This window comes from Oreochromis niloticus, linkage group LG5 (genome assembly GCF_001858045.2).
Source record: "Oreochromis niloticus isolate F11D_XX linkage group LG5, O_niloticus_UMD_NMBU, whole genome shotgun sequence".
Taxonomy (NCBI): Eukaryota; Metazoa; Chordata; class Actinopteri; order Cichliformes; family Cichlidae; genus Oreochromis; species Oreochromis niloticus.
Genome location: NC_031970.2, coordinates 4,214,585 through 4,238,851, shown reverse-complemented (window position 1 = coordinate 4,238,851; position 24,267 = coordinate 4,214,585). Strand labels below are relative to the sequence as shown.

The 24,267-nt window shown below is 39.9% G+C and overlaps 1 protein-coding gene across 2 annotated transcripts; it reads left to right on the top strand.

Moving 5' to 3' along the window:
• Positions 1-3,732: 3,732 nt before the first annotated feature.
• On the top strand, positions 3,733-22,934 carry LOC109202275 (selection and upkeep of intraepithelial T-cells protein 3). Of its 2 annotated transcripts, none has more exons than XR_002062259.2 (5): positions 3,733-3,898; positions 6,311-8,485; positions 8,895-9,170; positions 15,532-15,642; positions 19,855-22,934. XR_002062259.2 is itself a non-coding variant. In XM_019359409.2 (5 exons), coding segments are annotated over exons 1-5 (813 nt in total). In that variant the 5' UTR covers positions 3,740-3,822; the 3' UTR covers positions 19,857-22,934. The 2 variants fall into 2 exon arrangements, 1 of the variants encoding a protein (XP_019214954.1); XM_019359409.2 differs by having other exon boundaries at positions 3,740-3,898; positions 6,311-6,658.
• The last annotated feature ends 1,333 nt before the right edge of the window (positions 22,935-24,267 follow it).

Sequence of the window (24,267 nt, the reverse complement as noted above, 5' to 3'; positions counted from 1 at the left end):
ATGCTTCCCCGGCTCTGAAATTTAGCCTGGTGCTAAACAGAGTTTCTATCTGCTGCCTGTTTCCTGCACTTTGTTCTGGTTAAAATACTCAGTCATTTTATGTTTGTCACTGTGGATCAACCCAGAATAAACAAGAAGGAGGAGAGCCAACTGAAGCCAGCAGTACAAGGTCTATTTTCCTCTGTTTTGTTTTTGTTATTTTTACAGCATGTAGTAGAAACTAAAATGAGCGTTTGTCTTCTGAAGTTACACACCACAAACATTGTTTTCCTGCCACCATCAAACAGAAACAGAGCAAAACTAGGGCTTCATTCTTTATGTTTAAACAAAAGCTTGTGTTTTTTACACTCAACAATTTCATGTTTCTTTCTCTACTTGCCTGCCTTCATGACTCACTTTGTTGAATTTGAATATGTGTGATAAGCTTCTAAAACATTGGTTTAACTGTGATTTTAATCAGGGACTCTAAAAAGTAGATGACAACCAAGCAGAATAACTAGTTTGTCTCACATTTTCGTTCATGTTGTTCACATGAAAAGTGAAAATGATTAGTGGTGCAAAAAGAAAACAACTCGTAAATATTACTTCTTCCTCTCACTGTCATCTGTTCTCATGAATGCCTGCAGTTTCCTTGATAGCAGAGAGGTTGCATCATGGAGATAATATGCTGTCAGTGCATGAATCAGTACAGCTCCTGACATACGGCCATTATTCCAAAGGCTGTCAGTTCTTGGAAGTCTGGCCTTCTGGATGATGGCCAGCTTGTTGTGAAATTGAATTTCCTGACAGGAAGTCTGTCGTTTAAAGTGAAAGTGAGAGTAGAGCTGAAATCTTTTTTTCTTTTTTTTTATGACTTCATAGCCTGGGTTGTAGTATCATTCCTCTGTCTGACGTTGAGATAAAATTCCGCTGTAAATTCTCAGACTAGTAGTAATGTCATGTTTAATTTTAAAATGATTAGTCATGCCTTTCAAACACTCAATTTCTGTTTAAAAAATTTTTGAATTTCTCTCTCCTCTTTAATAGAATCGTAGTCCCTGAGTGGGGGATCTGATGGCATCAGAATATAAAACGTGTCATTTCCAACATTCAGATACATGAAAACCTCACTATGTGTACTATGATCCGCGGGTGGGTAATTGTCCATTCCTGCATGCAGACAGAAATATGGACCCAGATTTATCTGTTATGTTCATTTCCAGCTTTGTTTTGAATGAGAGAGAGTTGAGGGTGGAGGACAGTACAGTGATTATTAAGGAAGAAGTGAGGGCAGTGATGAAAAGGATGAAAAGTGGAAAGCCCTGGCTCTCTCCTATGTGAGTCTCTTGCTTGTCCTTCCCTCCTAGATAATTGCAGCAGATGGCTGCTCCTCCCTGAGTCTGGGTCTGCCAAAGATTTCTTACTATTAAAGGGAGATTGTCCTTGCCACTGCCAAATGAAACTAAACGTTTGTTTGTTTGTTTGTTTGTTTGTTTGTTTGTTTGTTTGTTTGTTTGTTTGTTTGATTGATTGATTGATTGATTGATTGATTGATTGATTGATTGATTGATTGATTGATTGATCAAGCCAGAAGTGACATACAAAAAATGATCAATCAATCAGCAAATTTTATGGTAGACTGATGACCTGTTTGTGTCTACTTCACCTCTCACCCTGTGACAGCCAAGATTGGCACAAGTCCCCTCAGCCACATCCTCCAGCTCCTCCACGTGGACACTAAGGTGTTCCAAAGCTAGCCAAAAGATATCATCTCTCCAGGATGTCCTGGGTCTGGTCTGGGGCCTCCTCTCTATAGGGCATGCATACAAGAGGCATTATGGTCAGATGGCTGAAGCAGCTCAACTATCTCCACTAGAGGAAATGCAGTTTTTGCCAAATGTTATTTTCATTCAATGAAAATGAAATTTGAAAATTAAAATTAAGCACAGTGGTTAGCACTGCTGCCTCACAGCAAGAAGGCCCTGAGTTCAATTCCACCATCAAGCTGGGGTCTTGCATGTTCTCCCTGTGTTTGTGTGGTTTCTATCTGGCTACTCCGGCTTCTTCGAACAGTCCAAAGACATGCAATTGGTGGGGTTAGGTTAATTGGAAACTCTAAATTGCCAAATGAACCTGCCAGCCGGAAGGATCAGGCATGTGGGGCATGTCCTGATTTAACACACGGATGGCCTGAGAAGCTCCTCTTGAGGCTCTCTGTTCTTGCCCAGATGGTGGGGAACCTTCTGCCTGATTGCAGAAGTTGGAACAGTTTATTGCTGGGGTGGAACGGGTCCTTCAATATCTGAGCTGCTCTGGACCAGCATCTCCTGGTGTAAATGTCCAGTAGGGAGGGGAGAACAGCCCTGCAGAAGCATTCTGCTGTACTGATCACTCTGAAGAGCTTTTTTATCCTTGACACAGCTGTTCCCATACCAGGATGTGATGTTCTGTGTGAGGATGGTCTCCACAGCGCCTGTATAGAAAATCCTGAGGATCACTGGTGAGACCCTGAACTTCCTCAGTTGTCGGAGATGATAGAGGCGCTGCCTATAGGACTGGACCTGAATGTGGGCAGACCATTTCAGGTCTGAGGAGATGTGGACACCGAGATACTTGAAGGACTGCACCCTTTCCATTGGAACTCCCTTGATGATAATGGGCTTGTAGTCTTTGTGCTGACTCCTTCTGAAGTCCACCACCAGCTCCTTGGTCTTGCCAACGTTCAGCTGGAGGTGGTTGTCCTGGCACCATGATGCCAGATTCTTCACTTCATCCATGTAGGCCGCCTCATCGTTGTTGGAGATGGCGCCCAACACCACTGTGTCGTCAGCAAACTTCACAATGGTATTGGAGACATGGGTGGCCACACAGTCTGAAGTATAGAGCAGCGGTCCCCAACCTTTTTTGCGCCACGGACCGGTTTATGCCCGACAATATTTTCACGGACCGGCCTTTAAGGTGTCGCGGATAAAACAACAAAATAAAACTAGTACCGGTACCGAAAAAGAAGATTTATTCATAACACACGTGAAAAGACCCAGGAAAACCGAGTTAACGATAAAAACGATAACAAAATAACGCTGAAAACCGATAAAAACCCTGAAAACCATACATTTCACACCTGAGCCTCAACTCTTGCGGCCCGGTACCGGTCTGAGGCCCGGGGTTGGGGACCGCTGGTATAGAGGGAGTAGAGCAGTGGTGAGAGGACACACCCCTGTGGTGCTCCTGTGTTGATGGTGATGCTGTCAGAGATGCACCTTCCCACCCTCACCACCTGAGTTCTGCCACTGAGGAAGTCCAACACCCAGATCCCTCAGCTTTGTGAACAGTCTGCAGGGCACTATTGTGTTGAACGCTGAACTGTAATCAACAAACAGCAGTCTCACATAGTTACCCTGTTTCTTGTCCACGTGGCTAAGGGTGGTGTGCAGGACATTGGCGATGGCAACAGCTGGGATAGGCTCCAGCCCCCCAGCAGACACTGACAAGGATCAGCAGAAGAGGATGGTTGGGTGGAAAATTAAAACTGAATTAAATCCAAAATGGATGCCATGAACATTTTATTTCCTTTTCCTTTTGCGTTTCCTCATTAGCGCAGGTCAGATGTAGCACTGAGGAAAGCAGTCATTTCTTTCATTAATCTCTCTCCCGTCAGCCTTTCTGTATGTCTGTTACTGCTAATACAATTTAAATCTAAAAGCCACCGGAAGTGCAATTATGACTTACTGCTTTAAGAGAATAGAAACTCAAAGTAGCGTGTCAGTGCGCAGGGGAGTGGCTCTGAGCTCCGTTTGTTAAAGACATGCTGTAACATTTGATCCTCAGAGGGTTTCTGCAGACATGGAGCTTCTTCCACTTCTGTTTCTGAGGTTCTGTTTCCTGACTTTGACCGGACTGACATTTGCAGCTGACTCCGGTAAGAAACTCATTGATTTAGACTTTTGACAGTCACGTTTCACAGCAGCGGATGGAGCTTTAACGCTGCTCAGGCTGCTGCTTTAGTGGGTGGATGACTGCGGCATCTACACCTGTGACATCAGCTGTTAACGCAGCCACATTTTACTGTTGAAATAATTAGAGTTGGCGCAGATAAATGTGCAACATCTTGAACAATGAAACGAAACGAATCTCTATGTTGTTTATGATCAGATACTCATGATTCCATTAAGAGGAGTTTTAATGAAAGTGTGAAAGAGAAAGTGTGGCGTCTTTGTTAGTCCGCTGCGTGTGCGTGTGCGTGTGTGTATATATATATATATAAATTGTGGACTTACCTCCTTAAATCATGCAGCAAACTACAATATTTCAATGTTCTTGGTTTCAATATTTTGAATCCTTAAAAAATAAAAATAAAATAAAAATAAACCTCTCATTTGTTTTTTTAAGTCTTTGATCTCCCTGTATATGCAATTCAAGTTTCAGTTGCATTTCTGGCAACTGGGCCGCTGCCCACCGGCCCATCAAACAATGACAGCGGCACATTCGTTACTGAAACTGGATTAGCCAATCATATGTCTTAATGTAAAAAAGCACGCTTTAGTACAGACTCTACTATAAAAAAGGGGAACCTTTCTCAAACGGAAAGAGCAGTGGCGGAGCCAAAGACAATAGGAAATTTTAAGTTTACGTTTTTAAAAATATAATTTATTTCGCACATACAACACAATAAAATACCCTGGCCAGGGACAACAATTATTCAAATAAAATAAAAGAGCAAAATATTAATATAAAGAGTCCACTAAAACCTAAAAGTCCCATAAATGGTCTGTTTAAATAGCGAAGACAGCGGCGTCCTCCCGACGTCCTATCTTCACCAGCTCTCACGGGCCGCCACTGAGGGACAGAGGAAAACGGCAGTCACTCTTCTTTTAATGACCGGAAACGCCTTTTAATCAAGCGCGTGTCAGGTATCTTGTCCCTCGCCCGGCATTGGGTGTACTTCTCTGCCCGTCCCTCAGTTGCAAATTTCCCGCACCGTTGCAGAATATTCCTTAATCCCAGTTGACTCTCTGCAGCCCACTCGCCAGGGCCTCCAAGTCTGTTGCCGCTGCCAGTTGAGCCTTCTGCGGCCGCCGCCGCTTGCAACCAGCTACCCTCCGTCTCCATCTCTGCTCCTCTCCTCTTCCTGTCCTGCCAGGCACTCTTATTGGCCTCTGTGACCTCCCAGGTGTGCCAAGTTAATAATCATGGAGGAGCGGAGTCTCTCCTGGACAAGTCAACAATATTTACAATAAAAGCATGAAAAAATAAAAACACTCACCATTAAAACACAAACACATGCAAGATGATTAAAAAACCAAGTTAACTTGTCCATTCCACCTCGTGACATCAACGCAACTGACCTTCCTATCTTCCCTATGCGCTGCTTTTAGAACAAAGTTTAATGTAGAAGTAGTGTTTGATAAATATGGAGAAATATGCTCCGCGGTGAACAGCAGTACCAATAACAACTAGTAACAAACCCTCACAGTCATGGGAGGCTGTTGCTCTTAGCGGTTATCATGGAGAGGCGCAAGATGGGAAAGAGCACACCCACCAGCAGAGTGCGAAAGAGACTGAGGAAGGTGTAATTAACCTGTAAAGAAAATAAATCGATTCATACAGTCGGGGGGGGGATATTCAACCCCCAAAACTGAATGGCTACTTTTCTTGTATTTCGCTTCCTTTCATGTGCTATTCAGTTTTACCGTAGCTAGAAATTGCACAACTATATGCACACATTTAACTGGACCAGCGGGGCTGTTTCGAGTGATCATACGTAGAACCAAAACAATCCCTGCTCCGCTTTTCTTTCTTTCTTTTTGTCACACTCAATTTCTGTAACAGCTCATGTGGATGCAGTCATATTAGCAGAAATCAATATTCAGAGAGAGTTCTCTTTAATGGACCTCACCCTCTGAATTCTGAAAACAGAAATGTAATACATGAAGTAAAGGTGAGCTATTATACTAATTTCCAGCTCCATATTTTATTCTTGGACACTGCTGGAACAGTTTAGCATGATTCACAGTTCACAATGATCCTTGTTTATCTCAGTCTGGGCCTTGGTGTAGCCTCTGAGCGCATCCTCTCTGAAACAAGCTCTTCAGCTCCTTCAGCCTCCATTTAAACCAGTCATACAAACTGTGGGGCTACAGGTGGGACAGTGATGACAACAGGAAAATATACTTTGTTAGTTTACTTACTCTTCATGATTTTTGTAGAGGAAAAAAGAATGATCATGACTGATGAAATCAAGGGTCAACTTTCTTCTGATTAGCTGCCCCTGCCTCATATCTGACTTTTCCTTCTATCCTCATCACTGTTTAATTCATGTTTTGTCTTTCAGGGACACCTGTGACCAGAGTGACGGTGAAAGAAGATGATGGTGTCATTTTACCCTGCTCCCTCAGCACCAATGAGAACATTGAGTCAATGCTGTTTGACTGGAAGAAAGAAGGAACAGTTCCACAAAAGAATGTGTTCCTGTATGATGATGGCAAATATTACAATAATGGCCTCTCAGGTCAAGATGAGGAGTTCAAAGATCGGGTCTCACATTTTCCAGAAGAGTTAAAGCATGGCAACGCGTCTATAAGAATAAAAAAAACTAGGCTGGAAGACAACGGAACCTATTTATGTAAATTTCCAAAACTGAAGCCAGAAATCAGAACATTCCACATTGAGCTTGTTGTTGGTGAGTGCTGTTATAAAACAGCTGATTATTTACAGATGAAACGGTCAGCATGCACATCTGGCAGGGCCTCACTCCTACAGCACACCTGCATTAATATTCAGTGAACAAAACTGAGACCTTCCATGTGCATGCTGGTCCTGCACCTGTCTACTTATCATAAATCTGAGGTGTCCATGGAGTCTTTAGTAAACAAAATAAAATAAATAATTGTTCACTTCTCCCGAAATATCAGACACACAACTGTTCAAAGTGTTTTCTGACTGTGTGATTATAACACATTCATGACAATAAACTAGCCTTCTCTTTTACTTTAGGATTATAAAAACTGTCTAATATAGCAAGTTAACATGTCTGGGTTTCTTTTCTCTAGTTTTATTTAACTGCCAAGTTGATGAGACCACAGTCACCTCTAACATGTGTGTTTTTTTCCCTTTCAGAGCCCGTATTAACTTGTTAGAGCCTCTCACAGTCATGTGCAATTCTGCATGTCTGTAACTATAAGGCTAAACTTTGTAATAATTTCCAAACCATAAATATCTGATACCTGCCTGTTTGATCACTGTGAAATAAAATCTGTGATATTTAATGCAGTCTGTTAGTTTTACCTTTAGCTCTAACACAGATAATTAGTTTGAGGATTATGCAGGAAATGACTGAAGCCTTGATGTTCTCAGGCTTTTACTTCATATATTAAATACACTTAATCAGTCATTATAAGGGCTACAATGCTGAAATTTACAGGATATCATCTTCATTTTGGCTACAATAAATGTGCCAAGTTTCATTCTGATATTTAAAAGTGGCTCTACAACACTGCAGAAATTAATTGAAAGGGCAAAGTAGAGGATCCCTGAAAACTTACTTCAGAAGTTCCACAAAAATTTCTCCAAACTTAACAAATAATGAGAATTCATTCTGGTGTTTTACATTTCAAATATTCCTAAATGCTAAACTTAACTTCAAAGCGATTTCCTTAATAATTGAAATAAAAATCTGCTGATTTATTATAATTAATCGGGTCTTTTTCGACAGATAAAACACTTTTCTTTGATTTGTTTCTGTTCCATTGTTACAGCGAGGCTAACTTAATTAACTTCCATATATGGTCAGAGAGGTGATTTTACCGGCTTCAAAAGCAGAGTGGTTTCACTGCGGTGACTTTCTCTTGGATGACAGTAGCTGTCAATCAAACACCCACGTGGATGGCATAAAGATGCTCTGTTGTGATTGGCTGAAAGGATTAACAGCTTTTTGCGTGCATCATTTTACGTCGGATAAGGATGCGAATTGGTTAATTTTACCCGTGGATGCTTTCAGATTCCAGCGATAACCAAGATGATTGGTTAATTTATTTATTAATACTTTTGTTATTGTTCTTTCAAAAGTTTAGGTAGCTCAGACAAAGTTTACTTGGAGAATACTTTCTTTTTTCCCGTTAGTTTTTTTTCTGCCAGTCGAACTCAAGCAAGCTGAAATTAATCTGTGAAGTTTGTTCTCTTTAAAACGAGCCGCTGTTTGTCTTCAAAAGTCTGTTTTTGGGCCAATGAACGACTTGTTAACTGTGATGCATCAGGCTAGGAGTAAGATTAATACCTTTTTACTGCCGTAAATTAACACGTTACTGCTTTTATGTCGTAAATACTTCACTGAGATGAACGAATCTGCTGAAAAATGAGCATCTGCGCTTTGAAATGACGTATAAAATGTCTGTATCGATGTTTCCGGTCAAAGTCAAAATACAGAGTATGTTTATTTATTATTTTTGACATGTAAACTTGGGTCGCATACAACCTCTGCGTTTCAAAAGGTTAAAGGTCCGAATTAACGGTGAGTCCGGTTTGTGATTACGTCACTAATCCTTACGTCCTCGTGTGTATATATGGACTGATAGGTAAATACTGAACAATACTTTTACCATCTTACGGTTAGAACCATATAAAATATCTGCAGATTATCTTTATAAACAGTCCGAACAAAAGTTTTTATGCTTTGTAAATATTAAGAATTACCTAATTCATAATCAGTTCACTAACTTTGAATATGTTATTGATCAAGACATTATCTTAATTGCACAACTACCATATGGCTTACAAATGCTCAAAGCTATCTCATCCCTCTGAGCGTCTTGGTTCAAATTTACAGTAACCTCCAGTTATATTTTAAGAGAAGTCTGCATTAAAATATATTTTTATATTGTCAATTGTCCTTAAATAATCTGTCTATCATGTTTTCACAGGTGCAGCAGAGCCTTTTGTTACAATTCTCAATCACACAAACAATTGGGCGCTCCTTAAGTGTGATGTTAAGGGTGCTTCCCCCAAACCTACGGTCGAGTGGTGGGACAGTAACAATCAGACCATTCCTTCTGATCAGCCACATGTCTCTGAAATAGGAAACCGCTTCTACATCAGCCTCAATACTACTGTGAAAAAGGATGACCACTATCGCTGTGTTGTCAAACAGGAGAAAATCCACCATCAAACACATACGGAAATCTATATCCGTTTGAATGGTGAGTGGTATTTTAATCATTAGATGATTCCAATAATTGTTGCAGTTCAAAAATGTGAATACATGCTCAGAGTGAATGCAAAGAATGATGTCTGCACAGAAACAAAAGATGAAATCATTAAATCATATTCATTCAAATTTCTGCAAAAGGTTACTCGGGTGAAAAAAGAAGTGGTATGGGATAAAATATACTAACTTTAATCTTAATTCAACTCATAACTGATTTTGTTTGTTTATAAGAATTCTTACAGGTATCATTACATTCAGCTATTGTATCAGTGTTACACATGGTCTGATTATATTACTTTTTTATGTGTTGTAGCAAATGTTTGAGGCCAGAAACTAAAAAGTAGGATGACACCCATTGCATGTCTGAGCTCTGTCTCATTAAGGAGTCATTTCCCTTCTGTCTGGAAGTTTTCTGATAGCAAATCATCAAATTCTTTTAAAAAGTCTGTTGTGGTCCCTAAATCCAGGGCTCAGATTAGCCCAACATATTAAGTGCCAAACTATTGCTGCAACCCAAAGAATATCAAATAACACAAAAATAGCACCAAATATAAACAGAGAAATGTTGCAGTCTTACACGACTCTCTGCAGCTTCTTTCCTCCTCTTATCCTCCCAAACTCTCATCCCTTTAGAGACTGTGTCAGCTCCTAAACAGACAAAAACTTGGTAAAAAATGAGTTAAACATAAAAAATCACAAAGAAAGAACAATATAGTATCCACTTTTCCATCAAAGAGTAAAACAGTGAAATGTGGATTATTAAATATTAGGTCTCTCTCCTCCAAGTCTCTGTTAGTAAATGACTTAATAATTGATCAACAAATCGATTTACTCTGCCTTACAGAAACCTGGTTGCAGCAGGATGATTATGTTAGTTTAAATGAATCAACACCCCCGAGTCATTCTAACTACCAGAAACCTCGAAGCACAGGCCGAGGGGGCGGTGTGGCAGCAATTTTTCACACCAGCCTATTAATTAAACGAAAGACCCAGACAGACTTTTAATTCATTTGAAAGCCTGATGCTTAGCCTCGTCCACCCCAGCTGTAAAACTCAGAAACCAGTCTTACTTGTTATCATCTATCGTCCACCTGGGCCTTACACAGAGTTTCTCTCTGATTTCTCAGACTTTTTATCTGATTTAGTGCTCAGCTCAGATAAAATAATTATTGTGGGTGATTTTAACATCCATGTAGATGCTAAAAATGACAGCCTCAACATGGCATCTAATCTGTTATTAGACTCAATTGGCTTCTCTCAAAATGTAAAAGAACCCACCCACCACTTTAATCACACTCTAGATCTTGTTTTAACATATGGCATAGAAACTGAACATTTAACAGTGTTTCCTGAAAACCCTCTGCTGTCTGATCATTTCCTGATAACATTTACATTTACAATTATTGATTACACAGCAGTGGAGAGTAGACTTTATCAAAGTAGATGTCTTTCTGAAAGTGCTGTAACTAAATTTACAAATATAATCCACCCACTGTTATGTCCTTCAATACATGCACCTTAAAGCAGATGACTCATAAGCTGGAAAGGAAATGGCGTGTCACAAATTTAGAGGATCATCATTTGGCCTGGAGAAATAGTTTGCTGCTTTATAAGAAAGCCCTCTGCAAAGCCAGAACACCTTACTAGTCATCACTGATTGAAGAAAATAACAACAACCCCAGGTTTCTCTTCAGCACTGTAGCCAGGCTGACAAACAGTCAGAGCCAACCATTTTTTAAAAAGTTAACTAGTAATGACTTCATGAACTTCTTCACAAGTAAAATTGTAACCATTAAAGAAAAAATTGCTCATAATTATCTCATAGATGTAATATTATCTACAGCTACTTTCAGTACCATTGATATTCATTTAGACTCTTTTTCTCCAATTGATCTTTCTGAGTTAACTTCAATAATTACTTAATAATAATTACTTCCACCAAACCATCAACGTGTCTTTTAGACCCCATTCCTACAAAACTGCTCAAAGAAGTCCTGCCATTAATTAATGCTTCAGTCTTAAAAATGATCAACCTATCTCTAACAATGTCTTGATACATGCTCAATTATCCAGGTTCATCTGTTCATCTGGACGTAGCATTTTCATTGGGAGAAACATTTCGTCACTCATCTAGGTGACTTCTCTAGTCTCAGTTGACTGCAGATTTCCCCAACCTTATAAACAGTACCTTTGCACAATGACTGAAACTAGCCCCACTAGATGAACAATGGGATGTGAGGTCAGTTTCTTGATCAGTAATATGTAAATTGTTATATGTAATATGTAAATTGATCAAAGACTATTGTTCATTGATCGGTCACAGTCATCTGCGCCCCTGGCCTATGGACCACTTTGAATTTAAAGGACTCTAAAGCTCGACACCACTGGGTGATTCTAAGAAGAGAAGCACTCCCCCTCCTCCTGCTGGGACATGCCCGAAACACCTCACCCAGGAGGCGCCCAGGAGTCATACTTGCCAGATGCCCAAACCACCTCAACTGTCTCTTTTCGATGTGGAGGAGCAGTGGCTCTACCCTGAGCCCCTCCTGAATGGCCGAACTCCTCAGCCTATCTCTAAGGGAGAGGCCTGCCATGCTTCGGAGAAAGGATTTTCTGCTGCTTCTATCCATAATCTCATTCTTTTGGTCACTTTCCAAAGCTTGGGACCATAGTTGAGACGAGGGACTTATCAAGAGCTTCGCTTGTTACGCTCATGTCTCTCTTCACCACGACAAACAGGTACAGCGTCAGCATCACAGCAGCCACAGCACCAATCCATCTGTCAATCTCCCGCTCACCTCACTCGTAAAAAAAGACCCAGAGATACTTTAACTCCTCTAATTGGGGCAGTAACTCTTCTCTGACCCGGAGTGGGCACGCCACCCTATTCCAGCTGAGGACCATGGCCTCAGACTTGGAGGTGCTGATTCTCAGCTGCCGCTTCACACTCAGCTGTACACCTGATGAAGCCAACACAACTACATCTTCTGCAAAAAGCACAGATGAGATTCTGTGACCGCCTAAGTGGAAGCCTTCCGCCACTTGGCAATGACTAGAAATTGTGTCCATAAAAATTATGAATAGAATTGGTGACAAAGCGCAGCCCTGGCGGAGTCCACCACCCACCAGGAACGCGTCCAACTTATTACTGGCTATGTTGACTAAGCTCTTGCAACGGTTGTATAAGGATCGAATGGCTCATAGAAATGGGCCAGACACCCCATACTCCTGAAGCACCTCCCACAGAATACTCAGAGAGACATAATTAAATGCCATCTCCAAGTAAACAGCACACCTATAGATAGGGATGGGAATTGATAAGATTTTGACGATTCCGATTCCATTTTTGATTAGGTTTAACAATTCGATTCTTTATCGATTCTCCTATTGATTCTTATTTTTTAAAAAGGAGAACACACAGGTCAAATAGTAAGTGAAAATCAAATTAATTTAACTTATTTTCTGAGTAAAATGAATCAATTTCACAAAGAGAACATTCAAACAGTAATTGTTTTTATTGTGGAATATAAAATGTATACAAAATTTATAATATAACATTTTACTGATTAATTTAGACTGTATGCACTGAAATTCTTCACTAGTGCTTGGAATAGTAATATAATATAATAATAATATAATAGGAAGAATAGGCCATAATTGAAAATACAGTTTCAGCCAACTTCTCAAGAATGTCAGTCATTACTTTGGAGGTGGACAGAAGATTTCCATTCTTTTTATACTCCTCAGTGGCTCTTTCCAGTTACATTTCAGTTTCGTATGCTGACTGTGGAATAGGGAACAGCTTTGGCCAGGTCTCACAACGTTCTGTGAAGTTCTGCCTTTTGAGAATAATGGTGTCCGAGAAGTGGTTGCAGCAGAGTCTGCATTGGATACAACTGGATTGGATGATGAGTCATAGTCAGCTGACAGTTGATCACAGTGTCTTTGTCTTTATCTGGTCATTTCTGCGAATAGTGAAGTAGTCCTGAAATTTTGGTTTAAAATACTGAAGTCGTTCGAAATCTCAAAGGTATCCTTCACAACACTTTGCAGCTCCTCTACTGTTGGTGGGATCCCTGATGGAAGAACCAACTTCTTGATTTGGTCATCAGTGATTACATGGAGCTCTATCTCGTTCAACCTAGAATAAAATGTAAATGGGCAGAGTTAACTTATATTAAGTAGGGTCAACTTGGTCATTTTCTTCTCCTTCAATTTCAAAACTAGTAGTTTAATTCAATACAATCATCCATCACAACCTATTTAAAATGCACAGTCTACATACTGATCAGCTGAATTTAAGTTGAGGGATCTTCCAACAACTGAAAAGAAGACAACATTAATAACAATCACACTCTCCGAAGTAAAAATTTTACACACACAAATTGTTAAAGACAAATTTGAATTAATACTAAAATTTTAAAGGTGAGGTTCACATATAAAACGAAACTTGCAAACGCATAGAAAAATCTCCGTTTTCAAAAATACCCGGGTACATGTGGACGTAGCCCGATACACCAACCAAGTTTAACTGGAAACTTGCATCATCCCTCTATGTGAGCTGTGCCTGCACTAAAGTCACAGGGCTCCAACAGCATGAAAATGAAAACCAGTTATGTTGCTGGACTGAGCCACTTTAGCTTAATTACCACAACTGAAAAACACTGCATGGAGACAAAAGCTTCAAAAAACTGTGACTGACAAAATCCTGCACAATTGTTTTTAGCTACATCACTGAGTGCAAAACTTTTTCATAAAATTTTAAAAGTAAATGAGGGAGGTTACAGCCCATCGAAATACATCATTGATATATGTTTTTAGTATGGTGAAGCATTTGGTTAGTCAAAGCTCTGAAGTAACACAGCCGCGAAGGCTAGGAAAGTGATCTTATGCTAACAGTCCACTTTGTGCCATTTTGCGTAAAAATACAATACTGTCATTACAGTGGTCATTATTAATCTAATTTTGATGTATCATACTGTTTAGAACTTTTACTCAAAACTGCTATACGTTATTGTTTAAAACGTGTCGTATATTCGTACAAATTAAGATAATCTTACCTCAGACAAAATGGAGATTAGCCACTGCTGAAGCGTGTGTGTCCTGCACGTGGCACAACAGACTATGGGCGGAAGTGTAGAATGATTCAAATGAAAATGCTTTTATTAGTTAAATCTATTAGATTTCTTAATTTTTCATGGTACTCATACATTTATGTTAAATCTGCTCAACAAACTATTGCTTAATTTACCCCAAACAAAATTGTGTAAATTTAAATAACTGAATATCTCAATTTTTTTAATTTTGCTTAGATTTAATTAAAACAACACATACATGTTTTTACTGAGTAATAGTTACTGTTACTTTCCTATTAGATACTAATTAACCCAAATCACAGTTTTTACAGTGTACATTGATGGCTGCCTTCAACACATGTTTCAGCTCAGAAATTAGATTTGTCTTTTCAACCGCATACCAAGCAGGGATCAAGTGGTTGGTTAACTCTGTTTGGGGCTTTGTACTTAGGGTTCAGAGTCTTTGTCATTTCTCTAAACGATATATAAATGGAAACGGATTAAACATCTGGTAAGAGGAGAACATGCAGCTTTGACATTCCCTGACTTAGCCTATAATTAAACACATTCACTGTGACTCTGTCTCTCTCGTCGTGGTCATCTAAATGCAATGCACAGTAATAGCAGGTGTTGCAAGGCAAATCGCGCTAACATAATATGCAACGTTAGTTGATTAAATACCTGCCGTATTAACGGGAGGGGATGTGCAAACGTTACCGCTGCTGCTGGGTTGAGATTCACTAGTCCAGAGTGGATCAAAAACACGACATTCATTTAAGATTATCTCATGTTTTATGAGTAAATGCTTTTGCATATTCGTAGTATTTGCTCCCTTTGATAAAAAATCTACTTTGCAAGTATTGCAGGTTGCCCCAAGTTGCCTTTCTCGTAAAGTATAACCAAACTTTTGAGTGTTTGTGCTACTTAGGCGCCATGTTTCCTGCTGGGTAAATGATGCTACGCAACGTGATGACGTCATTTGAGCCGACTGGAATCGATAGTGGAATCTTTTGCAAAAATGGCAAACAAGTCCAAGGAATTGAAGCAGCTTCTCAACAAGAACCGGTTTTCGATTCCCATCCTTACCTATAGACTGGTTGGGCAAACTCCCATGCACCCTAAAGTATCCTTGAGAGGGTAAAGCAAAAGAGGAAAGCAGAAGCAGAACCAACCTGTCAGCTGTGGAGATGAACCGGAGGATGTTTTTGTTTGTTGAATATTTGTTCGTGACATGCAGTCACAGTCGGAATTACACAAACTTTTTCTCTTCTATTTCAGAACAAAACACTGGATGGATGATTGTGGCTGGTATTCTTGCTGTTGCTCTTGCTGTTGCGCTTGTTGTAGTTGGGATTCTTACCTGGCGTTTAAGACAAAACGAAACACAATGTAAGTCAAATGCATTCATGAACATACTCATATTTCTGTCTGTCTGTCATGTTTACTATCTTGTTTATTGTACTTTTTAAAAAAAAATGAATGAAACACACACTGAAATGAACTAAAGCTTATTTCATGGAAGCAAGTGAATTGAACCAAACTAAGTGGTCAAAGCTGTCATTTTAATATTTAAGGCTGCTGATTGGTTCACAGTGTGAGCTTGTGAGGAAAGAGAGGAGGAACACACTATAGAGGCTGATGAAGATGGTTAAAAAGCAACAAAACAATTATACACATCTGAAAATACAGCCACATTAAGTGATACCCCAAATTTTTTATATAAACTCAATTTACCAGCTTTGTCTGAAGGTGATCGAGCTCATCTTGGTGAACAAATAACACAAGAAGACGTACTGACAGCAATTAAATCTCTTCAAGGAGGGAAAGCCCTGGCCCAGATGGTTTTGGTCCAGACTTCTATAAAGTTTTCCAGGATCAAGTAGCTATACCCTCTTAAATATGTATCTGCACTCTATTAAAAGGGGATGTCTTCCCAATACACTGTACTCTGCGAACATATCGCTATTCCATAAGAAGGACAAACCAGCTGATCAATGTACTTCCTATCGCCCAATTAGTTTAATAAATCTTGACAGCAAATTTTGTCCAAAATATTGTCTAGCAGACTAGAGAATTATATACCTAAGCTTATTAAGGCAGATCAGACTGAATATTATAGAACACTCCAATGTAACCAGAACACAAGGACTTGTTGTATCACTTGATGCGGAAAAAGCTTTTGACCACGTTGAGTGGACTTATATGTTTGCTGTGATGGAGAAATTTGGATTGGGCAGGGGCTTTATAGACATGATCAGATTGTTATATGTCACCCCAAGAGCATGTGTTTTAGTAAATGGTATTAAATCATCAGAATTCTGTTTACAGAGATCAATAAGACAGGGGACTCGATTTCCCCATTAATTTTGCTTTAGTAATTGAACCACTGGCAGAGGCCATTAGAAATAATCAAAGTATATCTGGATACCAAAATCAAGGATTTGAATTTAAAATTTTACTATACACAGACGATGTTCTGCTGTTTGTCACCAATCCCCAGGATTCTATACCCTCTGTATTATCTACTATAGAAACTTTTGGATATTTGTCCGGGTATAAGGTTAATATGAATAAAACTATTGCTATGCCACTGGGAAATCTGCCTATGACATGCAATATCCCATTTACCTGGTCGGGTTCTGGATTTAAGTACTTGGGGATACACATTTCACCTAATATAAGAAGTATATTGAAACAGAACATAGACATAGTTCATAAAAGCGTCAAAAAAGATCTTTCTAGATGGATGGACCTCCCGGTCTCCTGGATGGGAAGAATAAATTTAATTAAAATAAATGTGTTGCCACAGCTTTTATATCCTTTACAAATGCTCCCGATAACTCTTACCAAAAAAATTGTAAAAGAAATTGAAAAAGATCTGTCAAGGTTTATTTGGGGAGGGTAAGAAACCCAGATTAAGTATGAAAACGTTACAGCTGCCCAAAGATAAAGGGAGTCTTGCCTTTCCTAACATTTTGCTGTATAACTGGTCATGTCATAGTAGAGTTATACATGAATGGATCCACGCATATCTAAAAGAGACAGATAATCCCCTTGAAGCCTGGACATGTTCGCCATTTAATCTCCTAAGCGAACTAGTGAGTAAATGTATTAAAAAACATAACAAATGATTGATACTTACTTAAAAACATGGTGTGATATGAATAAATACACTGAAAGTAATCCTATACTGAGTTATCTAACACCTTTTATAAATAATCGGCACTTTACACCGGGAATGAAAAGTGCAGTATTTCAGAGATGGTTTGGTGCAGGAATACGTGTGGTGGGTGATCTGTTTAATGGGAATGTTTTTATGTCTTTTGAGCAGGTCCAAAAGAAATATGGAATACATCAAATGGATTTTTTTTGCATTTTTACAGGCTCATCACCTAATTACTTCAAGTTTTGATACTTTGCACAATACAATGCAACTAGGACCCATGGAACATTTCGTTTTACACTTAAATGCAGATAATAGTACTATAAGACACTTTTACAATACACTACAAGGTTATAACAAACATAATATTGGAAAACTGATTAGGAGTTGGGAGGGTGACCTCCAGTGTCTGGAGCGAGTGCATACAATCTGTGCATTCTTTATTTCTTAGTAACAGATTTAAAGAAATACAATATAAAATTTTACATAGACAGTATAGAACGCCTATTTTTTGGAATAAAATTGATCCGAGCAGGTCAGCACAATGTACTAAATGTAAATCTGCGGCGGGGTCCTACTTGCACTGTCTTTGGACTTGCTCAAAAATCTCAAAATTCTGGCTCTGTGTAACAAAAGAATTAAAAGGTATATTTAAAAGCAGAATACAAAAAGAGCCAGCTCAGTATTTATTGGGGCTGCCAACTCTGAACAGATTTCCAGATAAAAACAAATATAAACTACTATGTAAATTATTGTTTTTGGCAAGAAAATGTATTCTTTTCAATTGGATTAATGAAAAACCACCAACAATAACTAAGTGGTATAAAGAAATCTTTAGAGTTTTACCAATGGAAAGACTGAGTGCAAAATTAAGTAGCAATTAGGGCTGCACGATTTTGCATAAAATGAGAATCACGATTTTTTTGCTTAGAATTGAGATCACGATTCTCTCACGATTTTCTTTTCCAATATAAATATTTATTGCACTTATTAACTGCACATCAACTTCCTAACAGTTGAGACTGAACATAAAAACAACAAATGTCTCACATTTTGTCATTGCCGCAAAATGTTGTACTGCTTGAAATTTCGTCTCCACCGTTGCTCGACACTGCGTGTATAGAGCAGGTAGTGCAACAATAGAAAAATAGTTGCGGGATGGCACTGTGTAGCGTCTAGGACAGGGGTAGGCAACTCCAGGCCTCGAGTGCCGGTGTCCTGCAGGTTTTAGATGTGTCCATGATCCATCACAGCTGATTTAAAGGGCTAAATGACTCCTCAGCATTTCTTGAAGTTCTCCAGAGGCCTGGTAATGAACTAATCATTTGATTCAGGTGTGTTAACCCAGGGTGGGATCTAAAACCTGCAGGACACCGGCACTCGAGGCCTGGAGTTGCCTACCCCTGGTCTAGGATGTTGATCATTTTCCTAAATCCCTCGTTTTGCACAGTGTTGATGGGAGCCATATCTTTAGCCATTACGGAGATAAATGATAGCCTCCGTAATTTCTTTGTGCCTGCGGCAGTTCGACGTGTATAGGGAAGCGCTGTATAAGGTTCCCGTTATTGATGTTTGGGTGGTTGACCAGGACGGATTTTCTCCTGTCACTTTCTCGTCATCTCCCAATTTTAGCACCCAGCTGGCTTCTGTATCACGTGGTATAAGGCTCCGCCCTTGTCATTTGTTGAGCAGGAAGAGTGAGCGCTTGTTTTCGTGCAGATTACGTCCCGGATCAAAATGCGGTACAATCGTCGTCGTCGTCGTCTTTTTTTTTCTTTTTTTAAAAAAAATCGTTGTCATTTGGAAATGAGATCGCACATAAGTATGAATTGAGATCGCGATTTTCTAACGATTAATCGTGCAGCCCTAGTGGCAATGATGATATTTTTTTGGATATATGGCGCCCGCTATTGGATTACTTACCTGATGATCTGAAGAAAACCATAGTGAGAGGGGCAGCCCCACTCCAATGGCGGGTTGAGTTTGTCAGGACAAATGTGTAAATGAGTGGTAGACCAAATTATATATACTGTATTAGCTTTCCGTTTACATGTCTCAGACTGCTTATTGTGTTTTTGGTTTCTTTTTGGTTTTGTTTGTTTGTTTGTTTGTTTGTTTTTGTCTTTGTTGTTGTTGTGGTAGTTGTTTTTATTTTTTTTTTGGGGGGGGGGGTTATTTTGTATAAAGGGAAAACTAAATAAAAAAATATGATATAAATAAAAAAGCAAACTTCACGATTTATTAATAAAGACAGTTTTGCATTTGATCATGTCATCATGACAAAATTGGGTAAATGTGCCCACTGTATGTATGTTGCCATAGCAACAAGGATCTCAAACATGCACGTGTCACTGTGCACTCCACTACTTAAATACATAGCGCCACATTTCACCTCACCTATGACTGTTTTAAATGCAGTTTTATTTTCCAATCTGCAGAAACACAACAAGGAGGATCCATCTGAGCCCTCAGCCAAGGAATGGAAAATCAATGCTTAATTAAGTGAGCCCATGTGAAGTATGGTATATGGTGTTTGTGTGTTTGTTTTATGAGAACCAAATTAAGTTTTGGAGCACAACAGTAAGGACATGTTCGATTATTTTTGTTTTTTAAGCACTTTGAAAGTTCATAACAATGTTGAATCCTGTTGTTTAGCAGATGATTAAAAGTAAGGGTGGAGGGATGTAGTTCCTGTTGCATTTGAGGGCTACCAGCTAGATATAGTTGGGCTCACCTCAGTGCATGGCTTGGGCTCTGGAACTAGTCTCCTGGAGAGGGGCTGGACTCTGTCTCAGTCTGGAGTTGCCCTTAGTGGGAGGCGGAGGGCTGGGATGGGTATCCTAGTATTCCCTTTGCTTGCTGCCTGTACGTTAGGGTTTCCCCCGGTGGGCAAGAAGGTTTGTTCCCTCCGCCTTTGGGTCAGGGAATGGGTCCTGACTGTCATATGTGCTTATGTGCCGAATAGCAGTTCAGAGTACCCAGCCTTCTTGGATTGCCTGGGTGAGGTGCCTGAGGGTGCTCCACCTAGGGACTCTGTTGTCCTACTGGGAGACTTCAGCGCTGATGTAGGCAACGACAGGGAGACCTGGAGGGGCGTGACTGGGAGGAACAGCCTCCCAGATATGAACCAGTGTTTTGTAACTGGACTTCTGTGCAAACCTCAATTTGTCCATAACGAACACCATGTTCAAACATAAGGGTCTCCATAAGTGCATGTGGCACTGGGACCCCCTAGGCCACAGGTCGATGATCAATTTTGAAATTGTATCACCAGACCTACGGGCATATATTCTGGACACTTAGGTGAAGAGAGGGGCTGAGCTGTCAACTAATCACCACCTGGCGCACCTAAACGTATACTGAGAGTGCCCTCAGAACGCCTGGCAGAGGCCCTGGTCCACAAGATCTTCAACTCACACCTCTGGCAGAGCTTCAACAGCATTCCAAGGGAGACTGGGGACCAGTGTTGGTAAAGTTACTTGAAAAAAGTAATTAGTTACTAGTTACTGATTACTTCTCCAAGAAAGTAATCCTGTTACTTTACTGATTACTTATTTTCAAAAGTAATTAGTTACTTTATTACTTTGTCACATAGTTACTTTTTTATTACATGATACACAACCTGAATACGTAATAAAGCAATAGACCTTTCAGCCCAGTTCTATTTTTCTCTTTTAAAAATTGTTTTATTAGTTTTAATCTTTTAACCTTATGCATATTGCATCAAGCAAAAAGTAAATTATATGCAACGGGTAAACCCTATTTTCTGCACATTCCAGCACATAAAATAAAATAATTTTTTGTGTTTACACTCACTCTTTCAAATAGATGCAAGTAAAACAGAGAGAAAAAAATAAAATCAAAGACTCAGGGGCTTTCGCTCTTAAGTCCTGTTGCTCTTAAATCTTTTTTTTATCATTTTAGCAGGAGTGGGGCGGGCGGAGGTTTGCCCGGTGCCATAACGGTCATGTCAGTGGAGGATCCGGGGGTTTCTCTGTGAATTTCACATTCCTGTGGCAGTGTGCTAGGAACTTGCTCAGAAGTTTAGGCTGTTTTCTAGCTGCAAGAAGAAGTTTTCGTCCCACGCAGAGTGTACAGTGGACACTACTGTTTTTGTCACTTTTTACGGAATCAAACTCAAAGTAAGGTCAGTACTTCCACGCTTTAAACGCTACATGGAAGCGCTCCATATTATCCTTTGTTGATCTGCTGTCTGTTACTACAGACGTGGCACCCGCTTACATCATGGCCATGAGACACTCTCGCAAACAAAATCATGGTTTATTAACGCAGCGTGCTTACGGGAAAGTAACAGTAATCTAATTACTTTTTTGCAATAGTAATCCCTTACTTTACTCATTACTTGAAAAAGTAATCAGATTACAAACGCATTACTGCCCATCTCTGCTGGGGACATTGAGTCAGAATGGACAATGTTTAGCACCTCTATTACTGAAGCTGCTGCACTGAGCTGCGGCCGCAAGGTGGTTGGTAACCCCTGAACCAAAAGGTGGACACCAGAGGTGAAGGGAGCCACCAGGCTGAAGGAGTCCCAAAGGCTTGGTTAGCCTATGGGACTTCTGAGGCATCTGATAGGTACCGACAGGCCAAGCAGAATGCGGCTCAGGCAGTGGCTGAATCAAAAACTCAGGTGTGGGAGGAGTTCGACTCGTCCATTTCTGGGGGTGAGTTCACTGAGGCAGTTAAACAACTCCTAGGTGGCAGGGCCGCTGGGGTGGATGAGGTTCGCCTTGAATCCCTGAAGGCTCTGGATGTTGTAGGGCTATCTTGTCTTGACATGCCTCTACAATGTTGTGTGGTGATTAGGGGCAGTACCCCTGGATTGGCAGACGGGAGGGTGTTTCCCAACTATAGGAGAATCACACTCCTCAGCCTCCCTGGGAAAGTCTATGCCAGGGTGCTAGAAAGGAGAAATTACTGCTGTTGTTATTCCATGAGAGATCTGAGGTCATCAACCTTTAGAGAAATGTCTTTACCTTCTCTTTTTCTTGATGCATAAAATGTTACTAATAAAGAAAGCTACTTTCCGTTGCCACAGCAGATAGCACCACATGTTTGATGCTTCTTTTAAAGGGTTACTAACCAAACCAAAGAGGATTTGTGTTTCTGGCTGCAGTATTTTTCCAAGATTAGTGTATGGATATTTTTTCCCTTTCACTCATATTTCAGTAAATATTTAAATAACATTTGAAAGGAAATTTGTCTGATAACAGCAGGTTTTTCAAGCATCTGTCTCAAGTTAATTCTTTGTTAAAGAATGCAGAAAAAAGTTTTTCTTTTGTTTTCTAACTATAAAGATACATCAACTATACATACATCAACTATAACTCTGAGCTGTTCTGCTATAAATAAATGTAAAGCAAACTCTCAGGATACACACACTGAATTAAATGTTGTTAATAATGTCTGATATTGGAATTGCTCTGAAATTATTTTATGGTTATAATTTTTCACAGTGCTCAAGGATTTCTAAATAAAATATCAAAATGGCAAACTATTGTGACTGTTTTGGGTGTGTTTGTGTATGTGTGTGTGTGTCTTCAAAGTTCATGTAATCAACTTAGGAAGACTCAAGAAGAGAAAGGCAGATTAGGCTTTGCTGAAAACACCTAAAAGAGCCTGGCAAGCTCAGAAAAAAATATCAGATGTAACCAAGTTGAACTTTTACCAGAATGGTGTACACCACCTCATCTGTCAAAGTGGATGCAGTGTTATTGCATGGCTATGTGAAAACGGGTCACTACTGATGATATGATTGTGATAGAACCAGCAGGGTGAGTTGATTCATTCTTCAGTGGCCAAGCCAGTCAGTTGGTTTCAGTTGGTAAATATGCAGCTTAAAAAATTAAAGGAACACTTTTAAAACACATCAGATCTCAATGGGAAAAACTGTGCTGGATATGTACACTGATATGCACTGGGTAATGTGTTACGAGATTTTACGGATGCTACATCGTTGGATGGAAATGAAAATGATCTGTCTACAGAGGTATGAATTTAAAGAATGACACCATCTAGCCAGGGCCTTTCGTAGTGAAGTTTGCATGTTCTCCCCTTGTCTGTATGGGTTCTCTCTGGGTACTCTGGCTTCCTTTCACTGTCAAAAGACATTCAGTTAGTGGGGCTGGATTAATTCTTGATTCTAAATTGTCCATAGGTATGAATGGTTGTCTGTCTCTGTGTTAGCTCTGAAACAGACTGGTGACACGTTGAAGGTGTACCCCGCCTCTCGCCCTATGGCAGGTCCTGTGACCCTGAATTGAATAAGTGGGAAAAAATGGATGGATGGTTTTATCTTTTTAAATGAAATATAAAACTCCAAAGTATCTACAGTCACACAGGAATCTGGTGAATGTGATAAATACACCTGAGGTCCTTTAAAATTTGACACCGGGTAAGTAACTCTCAGTAGAGGCACCAATAACAGCTCTCCTGAGTGAGAGACATGATATGTATAATCAACACAGTGTAGTTCCTATTATCCATAGTTTGTACACAACAAATTAACAGACTAACTGGATTGACAGTTAGTCTGTGACTGTGCACAAAGATCAGCAACTATAAGGACTAAGGCTGCACCACAGGACCTGACTAGGGGTGGCCTGGCCAGTCAGGAGCACTGGGACACAATGGCTTAAGAGGTGTGTTAGTCAGTCAGCTCAATCAACAAACTAGTGATGTGTCGTTCACGAACGAAATGGCTCTTAGAGCCGGATCTTTGACGTGAACGACGCGAGCCGTGGGTTTTTTTTTTCTTTCTCTCACCCTCTCTCTCTCGCACTTTTTTCCGCTTCACTCCGCACGCGAGTCTTGTGCTTTACGCTGGGATG

What these genes read in the sequence shown, in the direction of transcription:
- LOC109202275 (XM_019359409.2), top strand. Translation starts at nt 3,823, where the DNA reads ATGGAGCTTCTTCCACTTCTGTTTCTGAGGTTCTGTTTCCTGACTTTG. An exon ending in GACATTTGCAGCTGACTCCG is followed by an intron (nt 3,899 to 6,310) that starts GTAAGAAACTCA and finishes TTTGTCTTTCAG; the next exon opens with GGACACCTGTGACCAGAGTG. An exon ending in CCACATTGAGCTTGTTGTTG is followed by an intron (nt 6,659 to 8,894) that starts GTGAGTGCTGTT and finishes ATGTTTTCACAG; the next exon opens with GTGCAGCAGAGCCTTTTGTT.